The sequence below is a fragment of the Ornithodoros turicata genome, chromosome 4, assembly GCF_037126465.1.
Source record: "Ornithodoros turicata isolate Travis chromosome 4, ASM3712646v1, whole genome shotgun sequence".
NCBI lineage: Eukaryota > Metazoa > Arthropoda > Arachnida > Ixodida > Argasidae > Ornithodoros > Ornithodoros turicata.
In genome coordinates, this window is record NC_088204.1 from 29,404,773 (window position 1) to 29,431,413 (window position 26,641).

General features: G+C 48.3%; 1 protein-coding gene and 1 long non-coding RNA gene across 4 annotated transcripts; one reads left to right on the top strand and one right to left on the bottom strand.

The window, feature by feature from the left end:
- Positions 1 to 8,108: 8,108 nt before the first annotated feature.
- LOC135391394 (uncharacterized) lies at positions 8,109 to 17,137 on the top strand. Of its 3 annotated transcripts, none has more exons than XR_010421921.1 (4): positions 8,109 to 8,165; positions 9,723 to 9,858; positions 10,245 to 16,942; positions 17,015 to 17,137. It is a non-coding gene; the product is annotated as an uncharacterized LOC135391394 (long non-coding RNA). The 3 variants fall into 3 exon arrangements; XR_010421922.1 differs by having other exon boundaries at positions 10,245 to 10,364; positions 13,519 to 17,137; XR_010421920.1 differs by having other exon boundaries at positions 10,245 to 17,137.
- Positions 17,138 to 17,832: 695 nt separating this feature from the next.
- Positions 17,833 to 26,428, bottom strand: LOC135391395 (uncharacterized). The gene is made up of 2 exons (XM_064621649.1): positions 26,197 to 26,428; positions 17,833 to 18,562 (listed from the first exon to the last, which is right to left on the bottom strand). Exons 1-2 carry the CDS (start codon positions 26,230 to 26,232, stop codon positions 18,050 to 18,052), a joined length of 549 nt encoding a protein of 182 aa, XP_064477719.1. The 5' UTR covers positions 26,233 to 26,428; the 3' UTR covers positions 17,833 to 18,049.
- Between the last annotated feature and the right edge of the window lie 213 nt (positions 26,429 to 26,641).

Sequence of the window (26,641 nt, forward strand, 5' to 3'; positions counted from 1 at the left end):
ACCGAACCGACAGATGCACCGAAGAAGGGAACCAGCCTTTTTTTCTTCCTTGTCAATTTCAGCGGTGTGCCGGTGTCTCCCCCAACGGTTCACGCCCACCATTCACGGTTCACGGTCCGTAATTACACCGTAATTCTGAATAATTCTTCATGCATATTGCTTCATATTTTCTGCATTCAACAATGAGAGGTCTACGCCCTTTTGTTTGTGAAACTGTAAATTGCCATAGTAAACAATGCCTTCTCTTGGTAACATTACGAAAAAAAAAAAGAACAGCAAGAAGGGGAAAAAGTACCATTCCGTCGAATTTTGAGAACTGCACCGGGAATAATTCTACAATAAAGTCTACACTCTTAAAAATGAACTTCACCGCATAGCACGCTCCTAGCCAACAATCATCTCGAATGATATCGTTATCTGCCCCGGGATAAAATATAAAAACGGGAGGCGTACGCCTTTTTTGTGACACTTATGCTGTTCATAATTGTCACAAAAATGGCGTACGCCTCCCGTTTTCAACAAATCAGGGCAGATAACGATATCATTCGAGATCATGTTTGGCTAGGAGCGTGCTATGCGGTGAAGTTCATTTTTAAGAGTGTAGGTGACGCGAGCTCCATGCCACGGGTAGCGCTACCCGTAAATTTTTACCTTCACCGCGCTGAACGCTTTTTATCACCTGTTTTCTCCCACTACGGCCAGAATGAAGCAACCGAACACTTTTTGCTCATCTGCTCTCATTTTGGCCTACTGTGCCGCCAGGCACATGTATATCAGCACCCCTTTGCGTTTGATTGGATGTCCACTTTCGCTAACATCACTGCTGTTAGCATCACTCATCCCATACGGCGCCTTGTATCCCAGGCGAACATTTTTTTTTAAACTGGCGCTAGTTGAACGGTTATCGAACAGGGACAAGTTCGATCGAGTGGTACAAGTTGGCCCAACTGGTTCTGTAACCAGTCCCAGTCACAAGTGGTACCAGTTGAAACTGGGACCAGCTGCAAACCTGATTGCTGAGCAGGAACCGGTTGAAGTGGTCTCTGTACGATAACACAGCATAGCTGATACCAGCCCAACTGGCATGTAACCGGTGGCTCTATGCAGGACCGCTGTTCCCAACAAAGGCAGGTCCAAGTCAAAAGAACGGCACCACAAAAATGCATTTCGTTTGTAGTCAAATATCACACATATTCTGATGTACATGTTGAGCAACTATATAACGGAACTAAATTATCGCAGCTGAGGAATTACAATGTTACATAAAATGCATCACACCTCCTGTTCGGTTGGTCGCTTGTTGGATTGCCTTGTGGACGTCTGGAATCGTGTGACCAGCAGAGTATTTGAGATGTTCCTAATAGCACACGATAATTAACCTTTCTGGAAAGTTGAAAACGCTCAAGTAAATACTCATATATCTGCAACATGTAACCGTAGTGTGTGTCTGGACAGCCACTCAATTCGAGCACTCGTGGCCCCAACAGGCATGCGAATCTGTGCAGTAGCTGTGCATTTCAAGTGAGAGATTTGCGTGCTTTCCGGGGCGACCAGTACTCTGGATCGAGAGCAATCCGTGTTTTTTCGGTGTGAAGGATCCGAAACACGAGGAAGGATGAATATATTCCTTACCAATATAACCTTACCAAAGGAGGTTCATATTCAAGGCACACACACACACATATATATATATATATGTGTGGCTTGAATATGAACTTGCTTTGGTAAGGTTAGCGTAAACCGGGTGTTATTCGTAAAATTGCACGCACTTGCATGTGCGACGAATGTGACGCAGAAGAAAGAGAAGACGTTCCCGTGGAAGTAAAATTTCTAAACAGTCCGTCTTTTGATGAAATGATCAAAGGAAGATATCGGGTCGGGACAACGCGCTAGGGAACATGTTGGCAATTGATGTTCCGAGGCTGGAACACATAGAAAGGACAAATACATACAAAGCCTCAAGTGCCCAAGAAATTAATGGTGAAAGAGCAAGTCATTGAAAATCACAGGGCCGGCATCCAATGTATTGCTCCGTAGACGAAAGCGTGCTGGGCGAACGCAATGCATCCTGGACAGGTCCTGGTCGCACGTCACAGCAAACGTCGAGGCACACGTGACCCTAAAGATGGCAACACCCGTGACCGGCGGCCAAACCGTTTGTAAACAATGCGGTTGTTGTTTCTGGACGACGTTTTGGATGGTTTTCGATCACGGTAATCATTTTTATTCGAGAATCTCGCAGTAAAAAGCGCAGTTTTACACGTAAAGCCTCGTATTGTTGACAACTTGCGAAGGTGTGATGACGACCGCGCGTTAAGACTTACCGAGTCCATGCGATGTACGTACTTAAACTAAAGCGAAATGGACTACCACACCCAGTAAACATCGAAAAGGTTGTCAAGTCTTGGCTTCGTCATGCTAAAGAACGGGACCACAAGAGAAGAAGGGAGGAGCCTTCATAGTCTTGTCAACAAAGCAACTAGCAAGTAACATTTCCACCCATTAAGCTAAGACAAGTCATGAAAACATCACAGATGGTCTTGTAGGATGAATAGAGGGCTCAGCAGACATCTGCTACATTGACTTACAAGCTAGCTTTTTATGTACCGCCTTTTGCGAGCAAATGTGTATGGATAGCATTGATAGGAGACCTGGAAATATGGTCGTCAAGCCCTATCAGGAAAGCAAGCGCACAGTATCAAATTTCTGCAATTTTATTTAGAAGTGAAGTAGATGTCTGCTTAGATCTGTCCTCATTACACACATGATATTGATAGCTGCAGCACAAATGTGCAGTCGTCTCCCTGCATCTCAACGTCAGAATTGCGTTACGGGATGTCTGCTGGACATATATATACAGGGCGGTCCACCAACCATGATAAGTATTCACAATAAACAAAAAATGTAGGCAGCAGAAAGATATGTGGTCGAAAGGTATTTTTCTCCCATGAACTTTTTCTACGTGTTTGTAAAAGTTTTGTTTAATTTCAATTCACAGAAATTAAATTTCGTGAATTGTGCTTCAAAACGTGTAAAGTCTGTAGCTTTCTTTTTATTTTTTTTTACGGAAATAAGTTTCGCGTGGTCATCATGGCACGAAATCTGTCCCCGAATGCAACGTCATTTGCAGAAATAAATTTGCTGAAAATTTGAGGAAATAAGCCCTCGGCTCCACCCACTTTATTTCATAGTCATAGCTGTCTTACCAGGACTGGGCTTCTTACCCTCTCCCTCCTATGTGGCGTGTCGATTGACCTTCTTTCGTCACGCTTTGACGTTCAGTCTACACTGTTAAAACAGAACTTCACCACATAGCACACTCCTAACCAACCATCATACCGAATGATATCATTCTGTGTCATGATTTGTTCAGAACAGGCGGGAGGCGCCTATCTGGGACAGATTATCTTGTCCGAGATAGGCGCCTCCTCCCTGTTTTGAACAAATGATGGTTGGTTAGGAGCGTGCTATGTGGTGAAGTTCTGTTTTAACAGTGTATAGTGCTGAAAAAAAGTGGGTGGTGCTGAAGGCTTATTTCTACCAGTTTCAGGCGAATTTATTTCAGCTATTGCTGTTGCATTACGGGACAGAATTCAGAGTCAACTCTATTTCCATATAAAAAGAAAGCTAATTTGGCTTGGTAAATTTTGAAGTTCAGTTTTAGAAATTCAATTTGCATTCATTAAAATTAAATCAAACTTACAAGCACATGGGAAGATGAGACAATTGATGTTCTGAGGCTGGAACAAGCCTCAAAGCCTCAAGTGCCTATTTCATGTGCATCTTTCACCATCTTTCAACACATGGGAAGGGTTCTTGGGAGAAAAATACTTTTGACCGCATATCTTTTCATTGCCTTTATTTTTATTGTGAATATTTATCACGGTTGAGGACTGTCCTGTATATCAAGTACAAAACCAACATCCATAGTGCCTGTGTAGCTTGCCTGCTTATTTTTAAAAGACAAACCGTTCGTGTGTCTTTCTCTAAACAGGGTGAATATGCGTTTTTCCTGTCTACGTTAATAGTCTGCTTGTAAGAGCAGTTTAACTTTGCTAAATGAACACGTCAGCCAAATATGAATTGTTTGCAGTAGCAACGGGCTACGTGGTCATTAGATCTGACTTTTATAGCAGGTAACACATGTAAAAGTCTTCAGTTTTGTATAAATATGGCTATTTTTGTGATACTCATTTCTGTGCCTATTACTTATACTTCTTGCTTAACTTTCTGTGACTCTTGTAGTGCAAAGAATTTTAGAACTGCCAAGTGTTTAGACTGTACTGTCATTTTACTTTTTTAATGGCACGAGAATGACGTGCATACCTTTTGACTGTGATATAATGTGCACATGGTTTTGTACTGCGAAACATTTTTGGAAGTCCTAAACTCATAAGTTGTACTTTTTGTTTTCGTTTTTTTCAGTGCACAAATGCCCTGCACATATCTTGACTGTGATGTTATGAGTGGCCGCTTTTGTATTGTTAAGAATTTTGCTCAAAACTCCAGAAGCTGCAAAGTGTGCGGTTCACTATCTTGACTGTGATATAGTGAGCTTTTATTTATTTTGTAATGCACAAATGTGCACTGATCTTGACTGTCTTACATGACGAGTGCCTGTATTTTTTGCGAGGATTCGCCTTTTAATTGCACAAGTATGCTGTGCAGATATTTAATATTGTATAAAGTAAGTAGCGACTTTTGTACTTTGAAGAATTTGTGAGCCTGGAAAAACGTTGAAAATGAACACTGCATTTCACTGCATGCATATCCGCATTTGTAGCGTTTAAAAATATGTTGTTCTTAGTTCCTACGGTGTTTTTCCATATGCTACATGCTGTTACATTAAATTGCGATAAAAAAAATTAATACGTCTCTGTTAAGGCTGATAATCCTGCTAAAACAGCTCTGGGTGCTTGTGCTCTAACAGTCCCATACATGTCCCTGCTATGACCTCTGAGGATCATAGCAGGACTTCCACAGCATACCAAAACTGCGGCCACGCGGAGGTCCACAGGACATCCTGTACACGTCAACTCCCCAAAATGGTCATATCCTGTGGACGTCCGGATCTCCACCTCAGGTTGGCTTTTTGCTGCTCCCAACTGCAAGGAAATAAAATTGAAATCGAATTGAATTGAAAAAAAAAGGTTTTCCACGGGACATCCGTAGGCGAGCATTGTTCCCTCTGGGACGGGGCCAGACGCACCTCGCAGTGATAAGCTTCCGGAAGCCAAGCTTCTGGAACCAGTTGGGTAACTGGACGCGGTGTGCCAGTTGAGATTTCGCAAGTCACGAGGCGTGAAGAGTGTGGTAGAGAGACATCTTCGAAACGAAAAGAAGTGGAAGATGACGACCTTAGAGCCAATAAGTCTTCGTAATGACCTTGTGCCGATGCTATGTCGTCCAAGATTGGGATGGCAGGGTACGAGAGCGTGAGGGCTTCGATACAAATGCGAGAGCGCGCGTCTGCAGCAGGCTCATCTTTAGCGCTGGCATGACGCATGGCGGACGTAAACTCTGAGAAGAATGACAAATGGCGCATTTCAAGTGGTAAATGATTGGCAGAGCTGGAAGCAATGGCGAAAGTTAGTGGTTTGTTGTCCGTGCATATGAAAAAAATTCCGGTACGTCAAAAAGTGCTGGAAATGTCGCACAACGCTTAGATGGCGAAAGGCTCTCTTTCGAAAGTACTGTACCGTGTCTGTACAGGTTTCAGTTTTTGAGAAAAGGAGAAAATGGGCTGCCTGACGCAGTTCGGTTGTTGCTGTAGGACAGCACCCATGTGGGATGCGCCCACCATCAAGCACGTGGGGTCGTCAGGAACGGGGTGCACGAGGAGCGAAGTGTGAGCCTATAGGCGTCCTTGATGTTTGCGAAAGCTTTGGATGCTGAAGGGATCCAGTGGAGAGCAACACACGGTGTAGAACAGGAGAGCAGAGCTTCCAAACTGTGAATGATGGATTCACAGTGCGGAAGGAATCGGCTGTAGAAGTTCTGCAGAAGTCGCCAGTCCGTGAAACTCACGGAGCTTTCGTTTCGTAGCGGGCTGAAGAAATTTGCGGATAACGTCCACCTTCGTGTCTATAGGGTTCCAATGCCTTGACGTGTTACGCGATGTCCAAGAAAATTGAGTTCGGGAACACCAGACTAACACTTGGCTGGGTTGACTACAATAAAGAAATGGTCGGGTCGTTGGAACAGCTCACGTAGATGTGCCTTGTGCCCCTCTATACTCGCTCTGGCTATCAACAGGGCGTCCAAGTATGCAAAGCAAAATGGGAGACCTCGTACAACTTCGTCTATGAAGCGCTGGAATATCTGAGTGGCATTTCGTAATCCAAAAGACATACGCAGATACTCGAACAACCCGAAAGGAGTTGTAATGGTTGTCAGAAACATGTACGGGAAAGGAACCGACGGCAGTTCACTTGACAAGTTCAAGCCGAAAGCCCAACAGCGTCACCAACATGCTCACGTTGCGGGTCAGCGAGTCACACCAGCCGCAATTGCAGGCATGCCAATGCTACCTGCCACAAGAAGGGACACATTCAGCGAACAGGTCGTAGCGATAAAAGCAGGCGATACTACGGAAACAAGGGAGTATCCATGCGGACACTAAATGTCACTAACGCCGAAGCTTTTATCATGTACGAACTTGGCTCCCCTATCAGCAACCCGATTCTGGCGACAGTTTGCTTCGTAAGGATGTGCGATGGAAGTGGGATGAGTCTAGTTCGTTAGCGTCCCAGAAAATCGAGAAATTGATGTCAGAAGCACCCATATTGGTCCAGCACAACCCTGCTCCACCGTTTTAAGACTTGCATACGACGCATCAGTGTATGATGTTGGGGCCGTTTTGTCCCATGCCTACCCGGATGACACTGTACACACAGTTTTGTACGCATCTCGTACTTTAACGGCCACAGTAGCATGTCCCAGCCACTTTGAGAAAGAAGCATTTGCAATTGTCTTTAGAGTAAAGAAGTTGCACTTCTTCGTTTATGGCTGCAAATTTGTTTTGATTACATATTATAAGCCGTTGCAAACGATCCCAGGCCCAAAGACTGCTATTCCAGCAATTGCAGCCGCACGTCTTCAGAGGTGGGCAGCGCTACTCATGGCGTACCAGTACGACTTACAGTATAAGAAGTCGGAAGAAAACTTCGATGCAGACTGTTTTTCAAGACTACCTCTCCAGCGCAAAGAAGAATCGCACGAAGAACAAGAACAGTTTTATCTCTTTCGTCTGGACACACTTCCTGTCAAGAGCCATGACATTGCTCGCGAGCCAGGGAAGGACCCTGTACTGGGGAAAATGGTAGAGTACACGCGGAAAGGCTGGCCGTTTAGCGGCGCCAATGTGACCACCTGCTTCCCCGTTCCCACAATGTGCGAGGTCTTCCGGACTACAGTTAAGTTGTACAGTCCTCAAGTGAAATGCAGTAGTACCAAGTACTGCCATGGCCGACAACAGAGCATCCACTGCCAAGTCTGGCTTTCAAGGTGAAGCAAGCACCGACCAGCCAGGGTCGGACCTCGGGCAACGTTATCCGCTTCGTCACCGTTTTGACAGATACCAAGCTAGTCCAAGCAAATATTGTTAAGCGTAGCGGGGAGGAAATACCGCGAATAACACTTTATCAGGAAGGTAATGTAGCGGATGTTACATCTCTTGGCCACGTGCTATCAAAGCACGTTTTTGTAACCTGAACAGCTCTCTGCTTCGCAGTTAACCGCCATTGTGGATCCCTTCAAAATGCACAGTTATGTTGCACCAATAAACAGTTCGTTCCAAGCTTTTGGTTGTCCGCATACGTGAAACGGGCTGCGCCTGAGATGGAAGATGAATAATTATTTTATAGTTCGGAAGAAGAAGAGCCCTCATTCAGCCGCAACTTCTACTTGCGAGTGCCTTCCTTATCTATAGGATGTCGTGCTCTAGCCGGCTGACTCGCCGCTAGCTCTTTACCACTACACCATTTCCTGCCCTGGCCAAACTCCCTTTGTGGCTAGCGACCACTGCCACCCTGGCTGAAGAAGAAGAAGAGAAGTGGGTAACGGCCGCTGCCTCGAGGCTGAAGAAGAAGAAGAAGAGATCATCGAGCGACGAACCGTGCATTTCTGAACACCCGATGTTGTGAAGGAACCAGTTAGTTGGAATCGTGAGTACAAATATCATAATGGTCAGCTTTTCTTTGCCTTGTCTATCGTCTATGTTCTGTCTATTTGCTTGTCTATGTCTTCACTCGCTGCGTGTGAGAACGGCTGGAAACTTCGGAATTTGGGTGTTAAACGTAAAATGCAAGAGTGTTGGTGCTTTCCTGAAGCAGCATGATGCAGTATGCTACACTTAGGTGCAAAATCAGTGGGGCAGTGTTTTAGGACTAGCCCCAGTTGTTGACTCGGATATACAGGGTGTGTGCAGAAAAACGTGACCCGCATTTTTACATGTAACTCGTTGTCTACAGGGTGTGTGCAGAAAAACATGACCCGCATTTAGGCACATAGCTTGTTGCCTACCTAACTAACGAACTTCCGGTGGCGCACGATGGCGCATTTATGCGTGCGGAATGTGTAGAAAAATTGTGGAAGCCATACCCAGCTTAAAAAATAAACGAAACAACGAAAACGTCGGCTTCCGTGCATCAGAATAGGGCAACATTGTGGACAACAGGGTGTATGTGAAAGGGCAACATGGTGCACGTAGGACAGTTGTGTTCAAGTACCGCTAGGGGAGCTATCGGTGCATAAATCGAAACGATGTCCCACATGGATGCTCATCGGCAGTACCCCTAGCGGTGCCTGCTTCAACTCTCGTGAGACCGAAATACACTACCATGCAGTATCATGACCGTCCTATTCTAATGCATGGAAGCCCATGTTTTCGCGCTCTGTTTATTTTTTTACACTGAGTATGGCTTCCAGGATTTTTTGTAGCTTTCGCACGCATAAATACGCCGTCGTGCGCCACCGGAAGTTCCTCGGCTAAGTAGACAACGAGTTACATGTAAAAATGCGGGTCATGTTTTTCTGCACACACCCTGTACTTAGCCGAGGAACTTCCGGTGGCGCACGACGGCGTATTTATGCATGCGAAAGCTACAAAAAAAGCCTGGAAGCCATACTCTGTGTAAAAAAATAAACAGCGCGCAAAAACATGCGCTACCATGCATAGAATAGGGCGGTCATGACAGTGCATGGTAGTGCATTTCGGTCTCAGGAAAGTTATGTGCAGGCACCGCTAGGGGTACTGCGGATGAACATCCATGCGGGATGATGTGGGACATTGTTTCGATTTATGCACCGATAGCTCTTCTAGCGGTACTTGAACACAACTCTCCTACGTCCACGATGTTGCCCTTTCACTTACACCCTGTTGTCCACCATGTTGCCGAAGCCGTTAGGCTTAGCGTGGCCATGTTTTTCTGTGCTTCCGATGGTGTTAAAGAAATGCATATAAAAAAGGTTCCAGACCACATCATTTTATTATTCTTATATTTTTAGAATCGGTATATGGGCTTCTCTCACTTCCATGCTTTATTTCACTTTAAACACACTCATCAACTTTTAAAAACCACCAGTGCCAGTGCTATAGTACAACCGTTGACTCGAATGTAGTGTGAAAAAGGAGCTAATTAGTAACGAAGGTAAACAGGAATGACCGTCGTATATTGCGTGAAACGTATAAAAATTAAATCTTATCGCCGGTTTCTTGAAAGGCGAGCCGCCATCTTTACTGAGGACCTTCCGATCTGACCCGAGGCACAGTCTCGACGCCCGCACCGCCCAGTGCGTGCCTGGGGGGACGCCCTGTCCCCCAATCTGTAGAACCTAACCCAGACTAACCTCGCTAAGGTGAGGTGATTCAGCCCACTTCCACGACCCTGCCTCTTTTAAGATGCCAAGTTTCCAATCAGCTAGGCTTAGCATTCCCGTGTTTCTCCTGCGCTAAAAGTGAATCAGATGGGGTTGTTGAAATGCGTATAAAAAACTTCTAGTCCACAGAATTCTTATATTTGGAGATGCAGTACGACCTTTTTCCACTTCTATCCAATATTTATCTTCCTAACCCATTCACTAATTTTTAAAAACGAGTGGTCCCCATACGATAGAGTCAACTCTATTGTGGAAAGCAGGATATTGGGAATTGGAATATTGGTACCCCACCAGTACTATTTTGACACTCAGAATCTGTCGTGTTAGCTGGAGAAGTTGTTAAATGTACTTTACATATTCCGTAGCCGTCGGCAACCTCAATTTGTGCGAGCGCTCCCACGTATTCTACGCGAGCGCTCCCACGGAGGTTACAGAAACGTCCACAGACCATGATCCAGCGACACCATGCTCCGGCCAAGGCAAAGGTAAGTCTACGTCAGAACGTCGTTGAACAGATGGGCCCTTATTTGTCGTGTTTCACATATGATTGACGTATGCTGTCTTACTGAAATTGTTTTATCCCTTGCCAACACATTGTCGCTTAATTGCCATGTCCGAAGACCGTTATTTACAAGTTCGTCTCTTAAGCCTGGTCCGCGCTATTCCACTTCTGTGCGTCCGACAGCGTTGCGTCCGTCTGCAAACCGACGCTGACCCCTTCGGAAGGACGCATTGGTTCGCGGGGTTCAATTTTTGGACGGAGCGACGCGAGAAATGCTGGTCGTTGCCCCTGTAAAGGCGAGTTCCCGCATATATAGCGCTTCGCTCTATGGGCTAGAAAATAGCGCTCGAAACCTAGCGCTGTTTTTCCGTATGCCGTTCTCACATACAACCGAGCACATAGCGCTACCCTGCTGGGGTCACGGGATATCTCTTTGCGACGTGATGCACCGGTGCTGCCGTGATTGCTTACTGTCGGCGTCTGGTATCCGCAGCATCAAGGAGGATGACACTTTCGATGCTGTGATCGCGATACCAGATTATAGTGACCAAACACCCATGCATTGGCAGATGAAACTCGTGGCCATTTTCACGTCGTCGCATTCCCGTCTTGTTCCTTCGAGTGATCGGAAGCAAAACAAACCCCAGCTTCCGCGACGTCACGGCTGAAAGAAGCTCACGATTGGTTAACGCACACTCACCGCTCAATATAGCTCTAGAAAAGTTGACCGGGGCTCTACTTCAACAAGAGCGGTTTTATAGCGGTTCGTAGCAATGCGAGGAGGAAAATATAGCGCAATTTTCTAGTGCTATGTAGCAAAGCGCTATATGTGGGAACTGGCCTTAACCGTGCGTCTGGGCGGTCTTCTTTTACTTCACTTCACTTCGCGTATTTGGCTGGAAGCTGTTTCTCGTAACGCAGCGTCCCAAAAGTTTGGACGTAAACACACTGCGACGGTACGTCTCCGCGCATGAGAGAAAGAAAATGTTGCAGAATGCACGTGCGTTTGTCCAATGAGAAAGCAGCAATAAGGAATATTCGCAGACGGCCCACGACGCTATAGTGAAAACATGAAGCAACGTGGTCCTGACGAGTGTAAGACTGTTCTACTAGCACGAAGGGAAAGTAATTGGCAGCAATAATTGGCAGCAATATAGAAAGCCCTGCTCCGCGAGGAATTGAAAGAGATGGGAAAATTATATTGGAAGAAGCAAACTGCTTCAACGATTTGCACCACTAAGTGATTCTAGTTCACTGCAACTCAGAGAAAAATCTATACCTTTAGAGGTATAGATCGCCTGCTCAATAACTTAGCCCTTAGGTATTATTTTATACCCCGCTTACAGGGCTATAAAGGCTACTAAGGGCTATATGCCATACCTTTAGGGGTACAGTTCTATACCCCTGTGAGAGTCTGCAAGAGTACCATCATGGTATTAAATCACACCTATGCATGGACATTCTTAGAGGAGGCAAATAGAAAAATCACCTTTGGAGGCAAGAAGTTTGTGACATGCACACACACACGACTCCAAACACACGCGAACGCATATGGTTGTGAAGTAGAAAGAAAAGCTCGTGCACATTACTCCCCATGTAACAAAAAAGAAAACATGGAGTTAAAAACTAAAGAAAATTTTCAAGGAGCAAGATCGCTCTGCGCAGTTATCAAGTGTGTATCACGATGTATCGCGAGATAGACGTTTACAGAGCAACAAATACTGGTATACCGGTGGCGACTTCACAAACTGTGGAGCAGCCATTGTCTTGTACGTAACCCTAAGCGTGAGGACATTCAACATTCTAGCAATACGCAACAATCGTAATTAAATATCCGTTTAACTTAGCTGATACCGTCTCAAGAAAAATTAATAATGATGTGATACAGCAAGTTGCCATAACCAAAACCAAAGGTAACCAAACCAAAAAAGGTATAAAGAAACAGAAGGTATAAGCAGCCTGGTACCGTGGATATAAACGCGTGGTGAAGAGGTATAAATATGGTACGTTAGCCTTCCTTTATACCTCTTTCATGCCCTTGAGAAGGATTTGAGGTATAAATAGGAAATTTGTACCTCTTCTATACCTTCCAAAGGTATATCTGAAGCAGAAGGTATAAAAGAGGTATATAAGAGCAGCCATTATGGTAGAAAGTAAATGTGATGACTCTGCATATCTTGTTTCAACAGATTCGAGTGGAGTGCCCTCTGTGTTCGTGAACTTTCGTAATAGTAAGAGCCAGGGTATTGGCGGCTTGCAAATCAAACCGATTAAACATGCAATTGATATATTTGAAACGCAATTAGAACATCTGTGTCTGTTAGAGGGCGCATTCCCACGTCAGATGCAGAAGGCTAAAGTAATATCAATATACAAGGGTGGTGACAAAAATTCATTAACTATAGACTTATATCGGCATTACCCGTGTTTTCCCGCCATACGAGAAAAGTTTGCATAAAAGTTTCTATTCTGATGGATCAAAAAATTAAATGCTTTGGTAAAGTCTAGTGTTAATAATTTATTTTCAAAATGCTATTTCTTTTTGAGTCAATAAGGCTAGTTCTCTGCACTCTCTGACTCTGTTATAAGTGAATTTGCTAAAAACTGTTTCATTTGTGATAGTCATTAGCGAAGATATGGTGAATTGATAAGTGCGTAGCCGATAACGTAGCGATAACGTGGCCTTCTGTGTATTTTCCCTAGCAGCACAATGTACTGAAAGTCGAGTGCAATAGGGGTGGACGGGTAGGTGGAAGGCCTTGAACAGAATTCTGAAACTAAAGAACATTGATAAGACACATACCTGCCACCTCTATTGCACTTAACTTTCAGTACATTCTGCTGCTTGGGTTCCTGTGCGTTTTTCGTTCACAGCTATCACGTGTGTGAATCCACGAGTGGGAATCCAGACCATTGTCATGCTGCTGCCTGCAACTTATGGCACCGGTACTCCCACACTGCAGTTTGCTACAATGTAAAAGTTGCAATGCAGCTCATTCGACCCATATCTGCAAACCATTACGCGCAATTTAAAATTATCCTTGTGTTTTCTTAGCAGTTCGATGATTGCTACTGCATTACACATCGTTCCATCAGCAGGCAGACCGCTAACGCTACGCTTTTGACGGTTTTCGCAGGGCGTCCGACGCCGAGCGAAGAGTAACGCTTTTTCACAGCACATTTGCTCCACGGAGGTGGGCTTCGTCCTGCGCCTACCAGATAAGTGATAACACGGTGTTCTGTATTATAGCATTGTATGTGGTACTTCAACCCAAGGCAACTTAGGTTCACTGCCACACATGTTTGTTCCAACTTTGGGTGGAATATGAAGACACCGATGTTAGGCATTATGACAAAACAGTCCAGGATAGTTCTGCCGGACGACGATTTCAGTCACGCTTAAGGGTAGCGTTAGTGTTGAGCACGTTTGGTGTAACGTACCCAAAAAGTCGGACTAAAGAACCCAAGCTCAGCACACTCCGCGAAAACTCCTTCGCGTTGTTGGTGCAACCTCGGGTTAGCCACTCATTGCTGACAAGGCAGTTTTGTCTAGAATTTGGTGGGCTAATCAGGCAACGAATTCGTCAAATGACACTTGAGCAGATAAGGGAAATTCAGACCGGCCTTCCGGCGGATCGCACCCTACGGGTTGAACCCAGAGGGTGCAGACGAAAGAGAGTGAGCGAGCTCTGTGATGTTTCTCACCTGTACCTTCCCTGCCTTACGTGCATGAAACCCATATAAGCTGTCACGATCATCTTCGCTACCTAGCAGTTCTGTATAGTACTGGTATTCCATCCTCCTCCATATTCCTCTGACTCTGCCTCTATAGCTAGGCGACTCAATTTAGATCTCCATTGTCGCCCAGAGTGTACATTGTCCGACCATGGCATTCGGGTTCCGGCCGTACTCTCGATTATATTTGCGTTGCTGTTTTCCGCTACGGTTTGCATACTTCAAACGAGCGAAAACGGAAAGAAAAGGTGCCCTATCCAAGCGGCCTCAATGAAAAATTGGATTCAGGTGCTTGTAAATCACTTGTCGACGGGTGTTACACAGAGTGCTCGAGCTTGCACATTCACGTGCAGCTCCATATCGGGTTGGCCACTTAATATTCTGTATTCTTAGTTCCTCGTGTAGGACCTTCCCTAGAAACGTCTTTTTTTTCTTTTTTTTCTTCTTTTGCGCACATTCTCCGTTTTCCCCTTCGAGTACACCAGTCCCATTTTTATCTTGTGACGAAACCACCCCTATTCACATTCAAGTAATTCATATAGGTCCTGTGTAAAATTATATAGGATGCCACAGGATCCTTATGGGTTATTTAGGAACCTATATAACTCCTGTGTAGGTCATTATGGGATCCTAAAAGAGCCCATGTAGGAGTCATGTAGGATCATGCAGGGCCCATAAATTCCTACATTGAGGATGCAGGAGTTACACGGGCCCTATATGTAGACCATGCAGGAGTCATACAGGGTCACATACGGCCATATAGGAGTCATCCTTTCTCGACCAGTTATAAGTCCTTGAAACCCTGAAATAAATAAGAACGTGCAGGAACACATATCAGCCCTTCTAAAATCAATATAAAATTTTTACATGTAAAAAATTTATATTGAATTTAGGAGGGTGATATGTGTTTCATCAGTTATTTTAAGCTGCGGCTTAAAATAACTGATGTTCGATTCATTTTTGGAACATACATACAAGTCTATTATTGATCGACCAAACATCAAACATAAAATGATGCGTGCGTTCCATGCACACATTTGGCATATTACAGTACTTGGCGTTTTTGAACCGTCCAGTGGTTGTTGAACCCCATCCAGAGATATTGCTTTGTCGTTCGATGGGTTTCCGGGTCTAATATCTCGGTCTGTAGCTGTCATATCGGGACGCGGTTTTTTGTGACGAATTCCCGTTTCTTCCCCCTTCGTCTGCATGCTCGTGGCTTGTGGGAAATCCTGACAGTTGCCGAGATATTTGGAAATTCAAGGCCCCCATAGGTGCTTCCGACATCTCCAAAGTCGCGTACCCCTCGCCCCGTTTGTCGGATCGAGACCAAAATTTAGGTCCGAACAGGTCTGGAATAGCTCTACGATCGCTCAAATCACACTAGCAGCTGATCTCTAGTGGTTTAGAAGTTGTACGAGGAGACGCGTTAGAAGCGCCGTTTTTTCGAACTTCGGGGCCCTTTTTCGGAAATAAGCTCGCGTCGGACATGATGTATCTTTCGAGAGCATACTGTTACCGACGCGGTGCACGTGGTAAAATATACCACACTTTTCCAACCCTAGCGGTTCTCGAGTTACAGGTTTCCGCGTTTACTGGCCTCCCGGTACATGGGACCGACGGCTTTTTTCCCCCAAAACGTTCCCCTTGCTGCAACATGGTCGTGTTTCCCTTCGTTGTGACAGTCTCGGTGTGCTCTTTCGAACAGCGTTGATCCCGTAGACGAGCGACGTTCCGTTCTCGCGATATCGGCTTAAGAGTACGACGAGGCGACCAGTCCGGCTAGCGCAACTCTGAAACGCTTCCCACTATTCGGAGTCTCAACTCGCATACCCGACGTCCGGTTCAGTCGAAATTGTGCATGTGCTCTGTTCTCTGCTCTACAACTTTCTCATTCAAACCACCCGTCCATTTCCAGCGGTTAAGGCGTCATTCTCGACATTCCTGACACCGACCACCATTTCCTGACTTCACGTCCCACGTTTTCAGGTTCCAAGCCCGCGGCGGATGCGAATTTCCTTTTAATGGATAAACGCGCTCGACATAGGCAACGCGTACAAACTTGCGGCACCTTTCTATCCCTCTCCGTTCCCGAGTTAGGACACCGTGGCAACGGCCTCTTATACATAGGACCGGGGGCATTTTTCTCGATATCGGACTTTTGTTGGCGTAGAAAGGCGATTGAGGTCTTTTTGACGGGGAAAGCGTCCTCTTTCCGATAGTATTAGTCCCGTCTTCGCGCGACTTTCCGTTCTCTTGCCATAGTGCCAGGAGCGCCTGAACAGCATGCATCTTCCTTCCCTTCCACCGCCGCCACCAGGCGGGGCTCTGGCGCTCTGGCGTCCATTTCGCTTGTAAAGTTCGTTGAGGACGGACGCGTTTGTTCTCGCATCCGTATTTTCGCGTTTCGTTGTGGCTCTGGGCTCCTCTGTTGCACCGAACTGCTGTGGATGTGTTATTCTGCTCTACAGGTGATGCCTGGACGTGCTTTCTTGTGTGCGTGTTGGAAGATACGTCCAGAAGCCCTTAGATTTGGTGAAGTAAAGGTTAGTTGCGTGCCAGTAGTGCAATGTTTCGTGCTTTTTGTTCGGTATCCTTTCCAGAATGTGGGTTCCTCCTACTTTATGCTCTCAGTGTGCATATTACCCTTGTGATTCCTATTACCTTATCTCTATCTCTTAGCTCAGTGTCCCTATTCGTAAACCTCCAACGCTTATCAGGGTGAAGATGTCACATGTGATGCTCCAGTGGCCCTGCTACTTACGACGAATTTGTGAATTTCAGGTGCTTTTCACGGATGGATGTTCGTGAACGCAAATGAGTCAGGTAAGACATCAAGTAAGTCGCGTCAAAGTACGTTGCAGAGCTCTTCACTGATTTGTGTTTACTGTGAAACAGATGAGGCATATGGCTCACCCACGCAACTCCTTCATCTGCTCCACGGCAGTGCAAGCCTTTACAGCTGTGTCCTTGAATGTAAAAAATTGTGAATGGTATTAATAAATAAAGGGAAGTAGAGTATTTTATTGTACTCCTTTGTACAGCCAACTTTCATACCGTGTCCCCATACACGCAGTGTACAGATCATATGGGAGACGCAGGTCCTACGACATTTTCTTAGTATGCGCTATCGAAGGCTAGCCATCCAAAGCACAAGGACGATATTCCAAATTCAAGTATTCATACTAATGACGTCTCTGACGTCATTTATTTACAACTTAGGCGTATTCTCCGTGTGTGGGTGGGTGACGACATGTTTCATCTGCCAATGAAGCTAACTTCAGGGATTGTCTCATTGCAAACCGAATTTTTATGTGAAGTAGCATTGTGCAACGTACAGTAAAAGATATCAGATCAAGAGATCAGATTAGGTGGAATCACATAATGGCGCGATTTAACCGTTCCAGCACTGCTATAGCTTCTGTTGCGCAATCCAACAGCAATAACTAACACCAACCCATATGCAGTTCATTTAGCCGTAATGCACACATAAGAACACATAATGCAGCCAGAGAAGACTGAGTATTTCGGGTCATACGACTTTTTTGTTTCTTCGATCACAAGCAATGTAGCTGGTGCTTTACCTTGGTTTTCTGTGTTTGAAAGTTGACCACCCTGATCAGAGATGCTGTTGCCCATTTCCTCTCAAATGCAACACTCCGCTCGTGCACGACGCCACCATTTGGACCACCCCAACACCAACCCTCAAAATTCAATGAAATTCAAACGAACATACCAGGTTTATTCTACCTTTCAACACAGTCGAGCAACCAGAGCGACGAACACGTCTTGCCACGATTTTACCCCGGCCAGGAATGACATACAAGGCCAGGCTACCGACCCTAAATAAGAAAAAGGCCACGCCCCCACCAAGTTCGTAGCACGGGATGCTGGCATATCTGGCAGATAAGAAATCTGCCACAATCTCCCCCCCTACAAGTCCATGAGGTCATCAAGGAGATCCTCTTCTGGGGCCGGCGGAGGTGGTGGTCCCGGAGGTGGAGCAGGACCGTGAGCCGTGAGCAGCCCAGGATCGGCTAGCAACTCTGGCCTAAGGCGTCTGATAGTGGCAAGAGCGGCGTTTACATCATTCGTGGCGCGGGCGGCCTCGGTCCGGGCTTGGTGGAGGGAGCCCCGTCTATGTGTAGTTCGGTGCACCTCGGAGACCAGGCAGACTGGGCACAAAAGCCTTCTTTCTTCTGCCGTCAGTGGCTGAAGCGGGTCGCTGGGGTGTCGTTCGGCAAGAGTGGGGCCCAGAAATGGAGCTAGTGGTCGGGGCTGGTTGTTCCATCGCGAGCGCGACGCCCAGGAAACGGGCTGTCCGTTGTGGATTATAGTCCAAGTGGCCACTGAGACGAGGGTTCCTACGAGAGCCGGAGCTGAGGCGGAACGACCAGGTGAGGCACGTGACTCCATAGTCCTCCACTGTCCGCGATGTTGTTGCATCTGTGAGAGAAGAAAAAGGGAAACGGTAAGAAGGCAGCTTCAAACCGTGGGCGCCAGAGAAGGCACCCCCCTAGAATAGACAGCGGAACAGACTGTGGAACAGAAATCACACTAATAAAGCACAAGCACTATGCTTAGCGACGGAGATAGTGGCAGCTACGTTTGCCGCCTGCGGGGACGCAAGTTCTAGCGGCTGGACGCAGGTCCGGGAACGGTATCTGGGTTCAGGTCTTGGGGGGAGGCAGGTTGCAAATCGGGCTCCTCTTCGTCAGGGTCTTGGAGGTGGTAAGACTTCAGGTCCGAGATGTGAACTGGCCCAGCCTCTTCGCCGGTGTCGCAGCGACGAAGCCTGTAAGTGAGCCCGGAGGAGCACGCACTTGCGAGTGAAGCTGCAAAGCCTCGTGACGCATCACTTAGCGGGTGAGTCCGACGAAGGACGAGGTCACCGACGCTGTAGGTGAGGTTCCGACATCCACGGTTGTACTGGCGAGCCTGGTCCAACCTTGCGACGTCCAGGTTCTCCCGAGCCGTCCGGGCTGCACCGTCCAGTCGACTCCGGAGGTCCTCAGCAAACCCTGAATAAGGAGGCTGGGTAGCACCATCCCGGAGGCCCAGAGCATTCTCCACAGGAAAAGGGGCCTCTCGTGAAGCCGGGGTGAAGCCTGTAGACCTGTTGACCGTTGTCCGTGTAGCGAACGCCAGCTCAATCAGGCGAGGATCCCAATCACGGTGGTGCTGACTAGTAAAAGCAACCAACGTCATTTTCAGGTTCCGATTAACACGTTCGGTAATGTTAGCCTGAGGGTGATACAGGGAAGTCTTATGCTGAATGCCTAAGACAGCGCAATAATCTGAGAACACCTTACTTGTAAAGTAGGTTGCGTTGTCGGTGATCAGCTGTGCGGGAAACCCGAACCGGCAAAAGGTGTCGAATTCAATGAAATTCAAACGAACATACCAGGTTTATTCTACCTTTCAACACAGTCGAGCAACCAGAGCGACGAACACGTCTTGCCGCGATTTTACCCCGGCCAGGAATGACCTACAAGGCCAGGCTACCTGCCTTAAATAAGAAAAAGGCCGCGCCCCCCAGCAAGTTCGTAGCACGGGATGCTGGCATATCTGGCAGATAAGAAATCTGCCACATTTAGTGCATTTTACATAAACCACAGAGCAGGTCTGTTGGACTAAAAGAAACAATGCAGCCAGAGAAGACTAAACTACAGAGTATTTCGGGTCATACGGCTTCATACTTTAGCTGGTGCTTTACCTTGGTTTTCAGTGTTTGATGATTGACCACCGTGACCAGAGATGCTGTTGCCCATTTTTCTCTGAAATGCAACACTCCGCTCGTGCCCGACGCCACCATTTTGACATGGCGCACCGCTGAGCGCAATCCAACACCAATAACTAACACCAACCATTTACCTTCCCATATACGGTGCCTTTGAGAAAAATGCAGCACACATTTAGTGGATTTTACATGAACCGCAGAGCAGCTCTGTTGGACTAAAAGAAACAATGGAGCCAGAGAAGACTAAATTACAGAGTATTTCGGGTCATAAGACTTCATACTGTAAGCAGGACAGTAGAGGCAGGATAGGAGGGCAAGAGACCGTTTACTCAGCGACGCTCAATATTCGAAAGCGGCGGGTGCTAACCCAACGATAGCGAAGCGGCTGCCCGTTGCTCGTCTTCTTCACATCTCCCCCGGGGCAAAGAGGGAGCCATCCTGGCGATAGCTCCGGTGTTTGGGGACGGGAGGACACACGGTTTTAGCCGGGAGACGTGGATGACGTCGGAGCCGCGGTGTCGGGCGTCGGGCGGGGAGTGCACAGGCTCAACGGCGTAATTGACATCAGAAACCCGCTGGACGATTCTGTAAGGGCCGGTGTAGCGGCATGAAAATTTGGGGGAGAATCCGGGCTTCCGTCGAGGTACCCAAAGCCAGACCAGATCGCCAACTTTGTGAGACACAACACGGTGCGTCTCATCGTAGCGCTGTTTCGCTGCAGCTTGGGAGTCGTAGGTACGGCAGCGGGCGATTTGACGGCATTCCTCGGAGCATGAGGTCGCCTCTTCAAGTGTCGGGTTGTTGGCGCTACAAGGGGGATACGGAAACATGGTGTCGATGGTACAAACGGGGTTTCGGCCGTAAAGGAGGTAAAATGGGCTGTAGCGTGTCGTGGACTGGACCGCCGTATTGTAAGCGAACGTGATGTAAGGGAGAATGGCATCCCAATTGTCATGTTGCGCCGACACATAAAAGGCGATCATGTCGGCGAGAGTGCGGTTGAAACGTTCTGTGAGACCGTTCGTCTGAGGATGGTAAGCGGTGGTAGGCTTGTGGACGACCGCGCAGGCACGGAAGATGTCGCGCAGTAAAGTGGCGAGGAAGGAGCGACCACGGTCGCTGATGAGGACGCGAGGGGCGCCGTGGCGAAGTAGAATGTGAGATATGAAAAAGGCAGCTATTTCCTGAGATGTACCAGAAGCGAGGGCTGCAGTCTCGACATACCGTGTGCTGTGGTCGATTGCAACGATTACCCAACGCTTTCCAGTAGACGATGTGGGAAGAGGACCAAACAAGTCGAGACCGATGCGATCAAAAGGTAGTTGCGGCGGCTCAAGAGGATGAAGGAGGCCAGGGCTAGGAGAGGGCGCAGGCTTCTCCTGTTGGCAAGCCAAGCAGGAGTTCACGTAGCTCAGTACAGTGGAATACATGCGGGGCCAGAAATACCGCTGACGGACGCGCTGGTATGTTTTGTAAAAGCCAAGGTGGCCCGCGGTGGCATCGTCGTGTAAAGCGCGAAGGATGCGCGCACGGAGCGTCCGAGGAACCGCTAATAGCAAGCGCTGGCCGTCCGGGCAATAGTTCTTTTTGTACAAGACGCCGTCCGACAAAACAAAGTTCCGAGCCCTCTTGAGAAGTTTCTTGTCAGATGAGGCGCCTTGACCGTCCAGAAGAGTTATTAAGGAAGAAAGGTTGGGGTCCTTCAGTTGTTCATGACGCAGAGAGCGGGCATCGTAGGACGTGAAAGGGCACACAGAGGCCACGCACGCAGTCGGTGATTCCGGAGGATCTGCAGTAGCATTTCTCGGGAGGGGACAGCGGGACAGGGCGTCGGCATCACAATGTTTCCTCCCGGATTTGAACTTGATGGTGATATCATACTCCTGAAGACGGAGAACCCAGCGGCCGAGTCGTCCAGATGGATCCCGCAATGAGTGGAGCCAGCATAACGCGTGATGGTCCGTCACGACATCGAAGGGTCTACCATAAATATATGGGCGGAAGTGGCAAACGGCCCAGACGATCGCAAGACATTCTTTGTCAGTGGTGGAATAGTTCTGCTCAGCTTTCGTAAGGGTGCGGCTGGCGAACGCCACGGCGTGTTCCATCGGAGCTCCAGGCAGGCGTTGTGCAAGCACGGCCCCGATACCCACGCCGCTGGCGTCTGTATGGATCTCGGTGGGAGCGGACGGATCAAAATGGCGGAGAACAGGTGCGGAGGTGAACGTGGATTTGAGGCGTTCGAAGGCTTCCGTGCAGGCCTCTGACCACAAGAAGGGCGCGTCCTTGGAGAGTAAGGTGGTTAACGGGGCTGCTAGGGCGGCGAAACCACGAACAAAACGTCGGAAATAAGAGCAAAGTCCAATGAAACTGCGAAGCTCCTTGAGAGTCTTGGGTGCCGGAAATTCAGAAACAGCTTTGATCTTCTCGGGATCGGGGGAAATGCCCTCGTGGGAGACAACGTGGCCTAATACCTTGATTTGACGGTAGGCGAAATGGCATTTTTTGTGGTTGAGTTGCAGACCGGCGGCGACGAAGCAGTCGAATACAGCTTGAAGACGCTGGAGGTGGGTGGGAAAGTCTTTGGAGTATACAACTACATCGTCCAAGTAGCAGAGACAGATGTTCCATCGCAAGCCTCGGAGCACCGTATCCATCATTCGCTCAAAGGTAGCTGGGGCGTTGGATAGGCCGAAGGGCATGACGCGGAACTCGTACAAGCCGTCGGGAGTGGTAAACGCGGTCTTTTCGATATCGGATGGTTCCATTGGTATTTGCCAGTAGCCTGACCGGAGATCGAGGGAAGAGAAATACGTAGTGCCTTGAAGTGAATCCAGTGCGTCGTCAATGCGAGGCATGGGGTAGACGTCCCGGCGGGTAATTTTGTTAAGGCGACGATAGTCAACGCAGAAGCGAATGGAACCATCCTTTTTGGTGACAAGTACCACTGGAGACGCCCAAGGGCTGGAAGATGGCTGTATGACTCCTTTAGCTAACATGTCCTGGACTTCCTTTTCAATGACTCGCCGCTCGGAAGCAGACACGCGGTAAGGTCTCTGTCGGACTGGCCGAGAATCTCCGGTGTCGATAGAATGCGTAACACCCCTGGCAACTCCTTGCCATGGCCGGCCGAGGTCAAAGAGCGAAACATAGTCGTGAAGAAGGCGGAGCATATCGGGGCGGTGACATTCCTCGAGGTCGGTAGATATCATTTTGTTTAGAGCGCTGGAGTCGGTGGCCGATAGGGGGGGCGGTGGGTCGTCGTTGGCGGCGAGCAGAGGCGTAACGGCAGGAGAACTGGGCGAGTCGAGCAATGCGGCAACGAACCCAGCCGGCAGCCAAACAGGCGCTGCCAATGTATTGGTGATGGGAATACAGGTTTCTCCATCCTTGATAGTGGACAAAGTACACGGTGCAATAAGGCCTTTGCGAGCGAGGGGTGCGGGTTGAGGAATGACGAGAACTTCGGATGGGTATCCGCGAGTACCAGGAGGCGTTGCGAGGGGGACAAATGAGGTAGCGCGTGCGGGAAGCGAAGTGTCTTGAACAACGTGGAGCTTGAAGGGCGGCGACTGTTCCGAAGTAGAAGCGCTGTAGGAGGGTAACTCGGCAAGCAGTACGTGTTCTCCGGCGCAGTCAATGAGAGCAGCATTCTCATGAAGGAAATCCCAACCCAATATGACGTCATTACAGCAAGAAGGAAGTACCGTGAACTCAACCGGATAATGAACCTCATGAACTGTGAGACGTGCAGTGCATTGTCCAATAGGTAGGAGGAGGTCGTTGCAGGCCGACTTAAGTATGCCACCTGCAAATGGCGTAATTACTTTGCGCAAACGACGAGAAAATGGCAAGGACATCACGGAACAAACGGCTCCCGTATCAACAAGGGCGTGCACAGATACTCCGTCAATAGTTACGACGACGATGTTTCGAGGAGGAGTGTCAGTGGGGGGTGAACGCGCAGCCTGCCCTCCTCGGTCTATGACCGCGCCTACCGGTTTCCCTGTGAGGCAGGGGACTGGTGGGAAATAGACCGTCGCTGTGGTGAGCGGCTCATGGCGGGAGACGGCGAACGACGTCGGGGAGGAGGCGAGCGTGTCCGGGGATTAGGATCATCGATGTAATAGCCGTCCGTTCGGTAGGGAGAGGTTGGTGGAAAGTTGGCCGGAAACTGACGACCACGAAAAGAGAAAGGGGCAAATGGCTCCTGGAGCGTCTCGGCGTCCCGTCTGCGACGACGACAGAATCTCGCTATGTGGCCACGTATTCCACAGTAAAAACAGGTGCGGGAATCCAGAGCACGAGGCGGCCGGTATGCAACAGCGGCGCACGCGTGGTCGCACGCGTGGTCGCACGTAGGGGCCACTGGAGCACAGGGAGGAGGGCCATCACAGGTCGTTTGGGGCGACGTACGACGCACCATATCAGCGTAAGTGGGCTTGGGGGCCGGCGTAGACGGAAGGCTGAGGACTGACGCCACCTCCTGACGTACAATATCGTGCAGAGGCGATGGTAGAACAGGGGGCACCGGCGTGTGAAGTTGCAGCCGGTCTGGCGTTGGATCGACTGAATAGCGATGAACCTCGGCAAGTTCTTCGCGGATGATATCGCGTATCATGGCCCGTAAGTTGTCCTGGAACAGAGGGTCAGCATATGACACTGTTGCGCTCGCCGGTGCCGGAAGGATATGCTGGATGCGGGAGCTGCGGGCATCCTGTAGCTGACGGCATAGTTGAACGGCATCTTCCACGGTCGCTGGCGATTTCGTGACGAGCAGTTGAAATGCGTCTTCCGCAATACCGCGCATGATGTGCTTGATCTTGTCTGAGTCGGGCATATGCGGGTCGACCTTGGAACACAAGCATAACACGTCTTCGATGTAGGACGTGTATGATTCTTGGGAGTGCTGCATTCGCTGCGAGAGTTTGTGCTGGGCGTCCGCTTTCTTGTATGCCGGGCGGCCGAAGAGCTCCCGAGCGCGTTGGCAGAACACAGGCCAGGTGGCAAGATCAGCTTCGTGGTTCAGGAACCAAGTTTTCGCGAGGTCGGTAAGATAGAACGCGACATTGGTGATTTTCATGGTGTCATCCCACAGGTTGTGTTTGCTCACGCGGTCGAAAGCGGCTAGCCAGTCCTCTATGTCACAAGAGTCAGCCCCAGAAAAGAATGGAGGATCGCGTTGGCGGAGCGCAGGGGCGGGCCGAGGAGAGGAGGATGGCTGGGCATCCCCAGCAGGAGGAGAAGATCTCTCAGCATGATTTTGTAGCATGGCGACTGCTCGCAAAACTCGTCCGGAGCGAAGTTCCAGGTCAGTCAGTAGGCGAGGGAAGCAACGATAAAATCGTCTCGAGGATGGGAGCGGCCGCACCTCCACCAAGTGTAAGCAGGACAGTAGAGGCAGGATAGGAGGGCAAGAGACCGTTTACTCAGCGACGCTCAATATTCGAAAGCGGCGGGTGCTAACCCAACGATAGCGAAGCGGCTGCCCGTTGCTCGTCTTCTTCACAATACTTTAGCTTTGTTTCTTCGATCACCAGCAATGTAGCTGGTGCTTTACCTTGGTTTTCAGTGTTTGAAGGTTCACCACCGTGATCAGAGATGCTGTTGCCCATTTTCTCTGAAATCCAAAAACTTCTGCTCATGTTTAAACAGAAAGTAGTGAGTCTTTCGCTCGAATTAATTTTGTCTCAATTTATGTATAACCGCCGCAACACGTACGTTTCGTAAATGGACATTATTAACTTCACCTTTCAAGGCCCGCAACTTCCTCTCTGGGAAACTGGACCTGAGGTGAGTAGCAGACTTGCAATATATAATTTCGATATTCACATGGCCCCTGACGGCGGCATGTCGAACGCCGTATCCCCACCCCACCCTCACATATCTGTAGAATAAGGGTGGTGGGTCGTTCGGCTTGGCATAGGTCGCCCAGCGTACCAAGGTGAATGTCGGTGAATTTCATGGTTTCATGGAAAGACACTTCTGCTCATGTTGCAACAGAAAGCAGTGCGTCTTACGCTCGAATAAATTTTGTCTCACTTTCTGTATAAACGCCGCAACAAGTACGTTTCGTAAATGAACATTATTTTCTACACCTTTCCAGCAACCTCTTCCAGTTTTGTGGACGTCTCGTCTTCCGGTGAGTAACAGACTTGCAATATATAATTTCGATATTCACATCGCCCCTGACGGCGGCATGTCGAACGCCGTATCCCCACCCCACCCTCACATATCGGTAGAATAAGGGTGGTGGGTCGTTCGGCTCCGCATTGGTCGACCAGCGTTTGGGCGCCACACTTGCTCGAATACCAAAAGTCCGCCTCATTTTCGTACCTACCGTAGTGTGGGAATATTCACGTTCAACTGGAACCATTCCGGAACCAGTCCAGATTTTTGCCTGGGCTCACATTAGAGAGGAAGGCCTACTGTACTACGAACCTGAATTAATGGCCTCACGCAACTGGCACACAAAGTTTAAATTATCAGATGGCACGACTACTGAATGTATTTCGCCTTGTACAGATGTATGTGCACTATCAAACAGGAATTTGAAAACGTGCCGCGGTTTGGTGAACAATAGAGTGCAGCTATGAAGTATATGAGCGAACGATATTATCGAGAGAATGAATTGAAACAAATGTATATGGTGTGTGAAAAGGCTGCTATATCTTTGAAGATGGAGATGGAAAGCGAAGATGTGTTATGATGCCCATACTGCAGGTGCCAGAGGCCTTCGTCAACTTTTTTTTTTTTTTCTTTTGTCCCTGGTTCCGCCGCAGTGT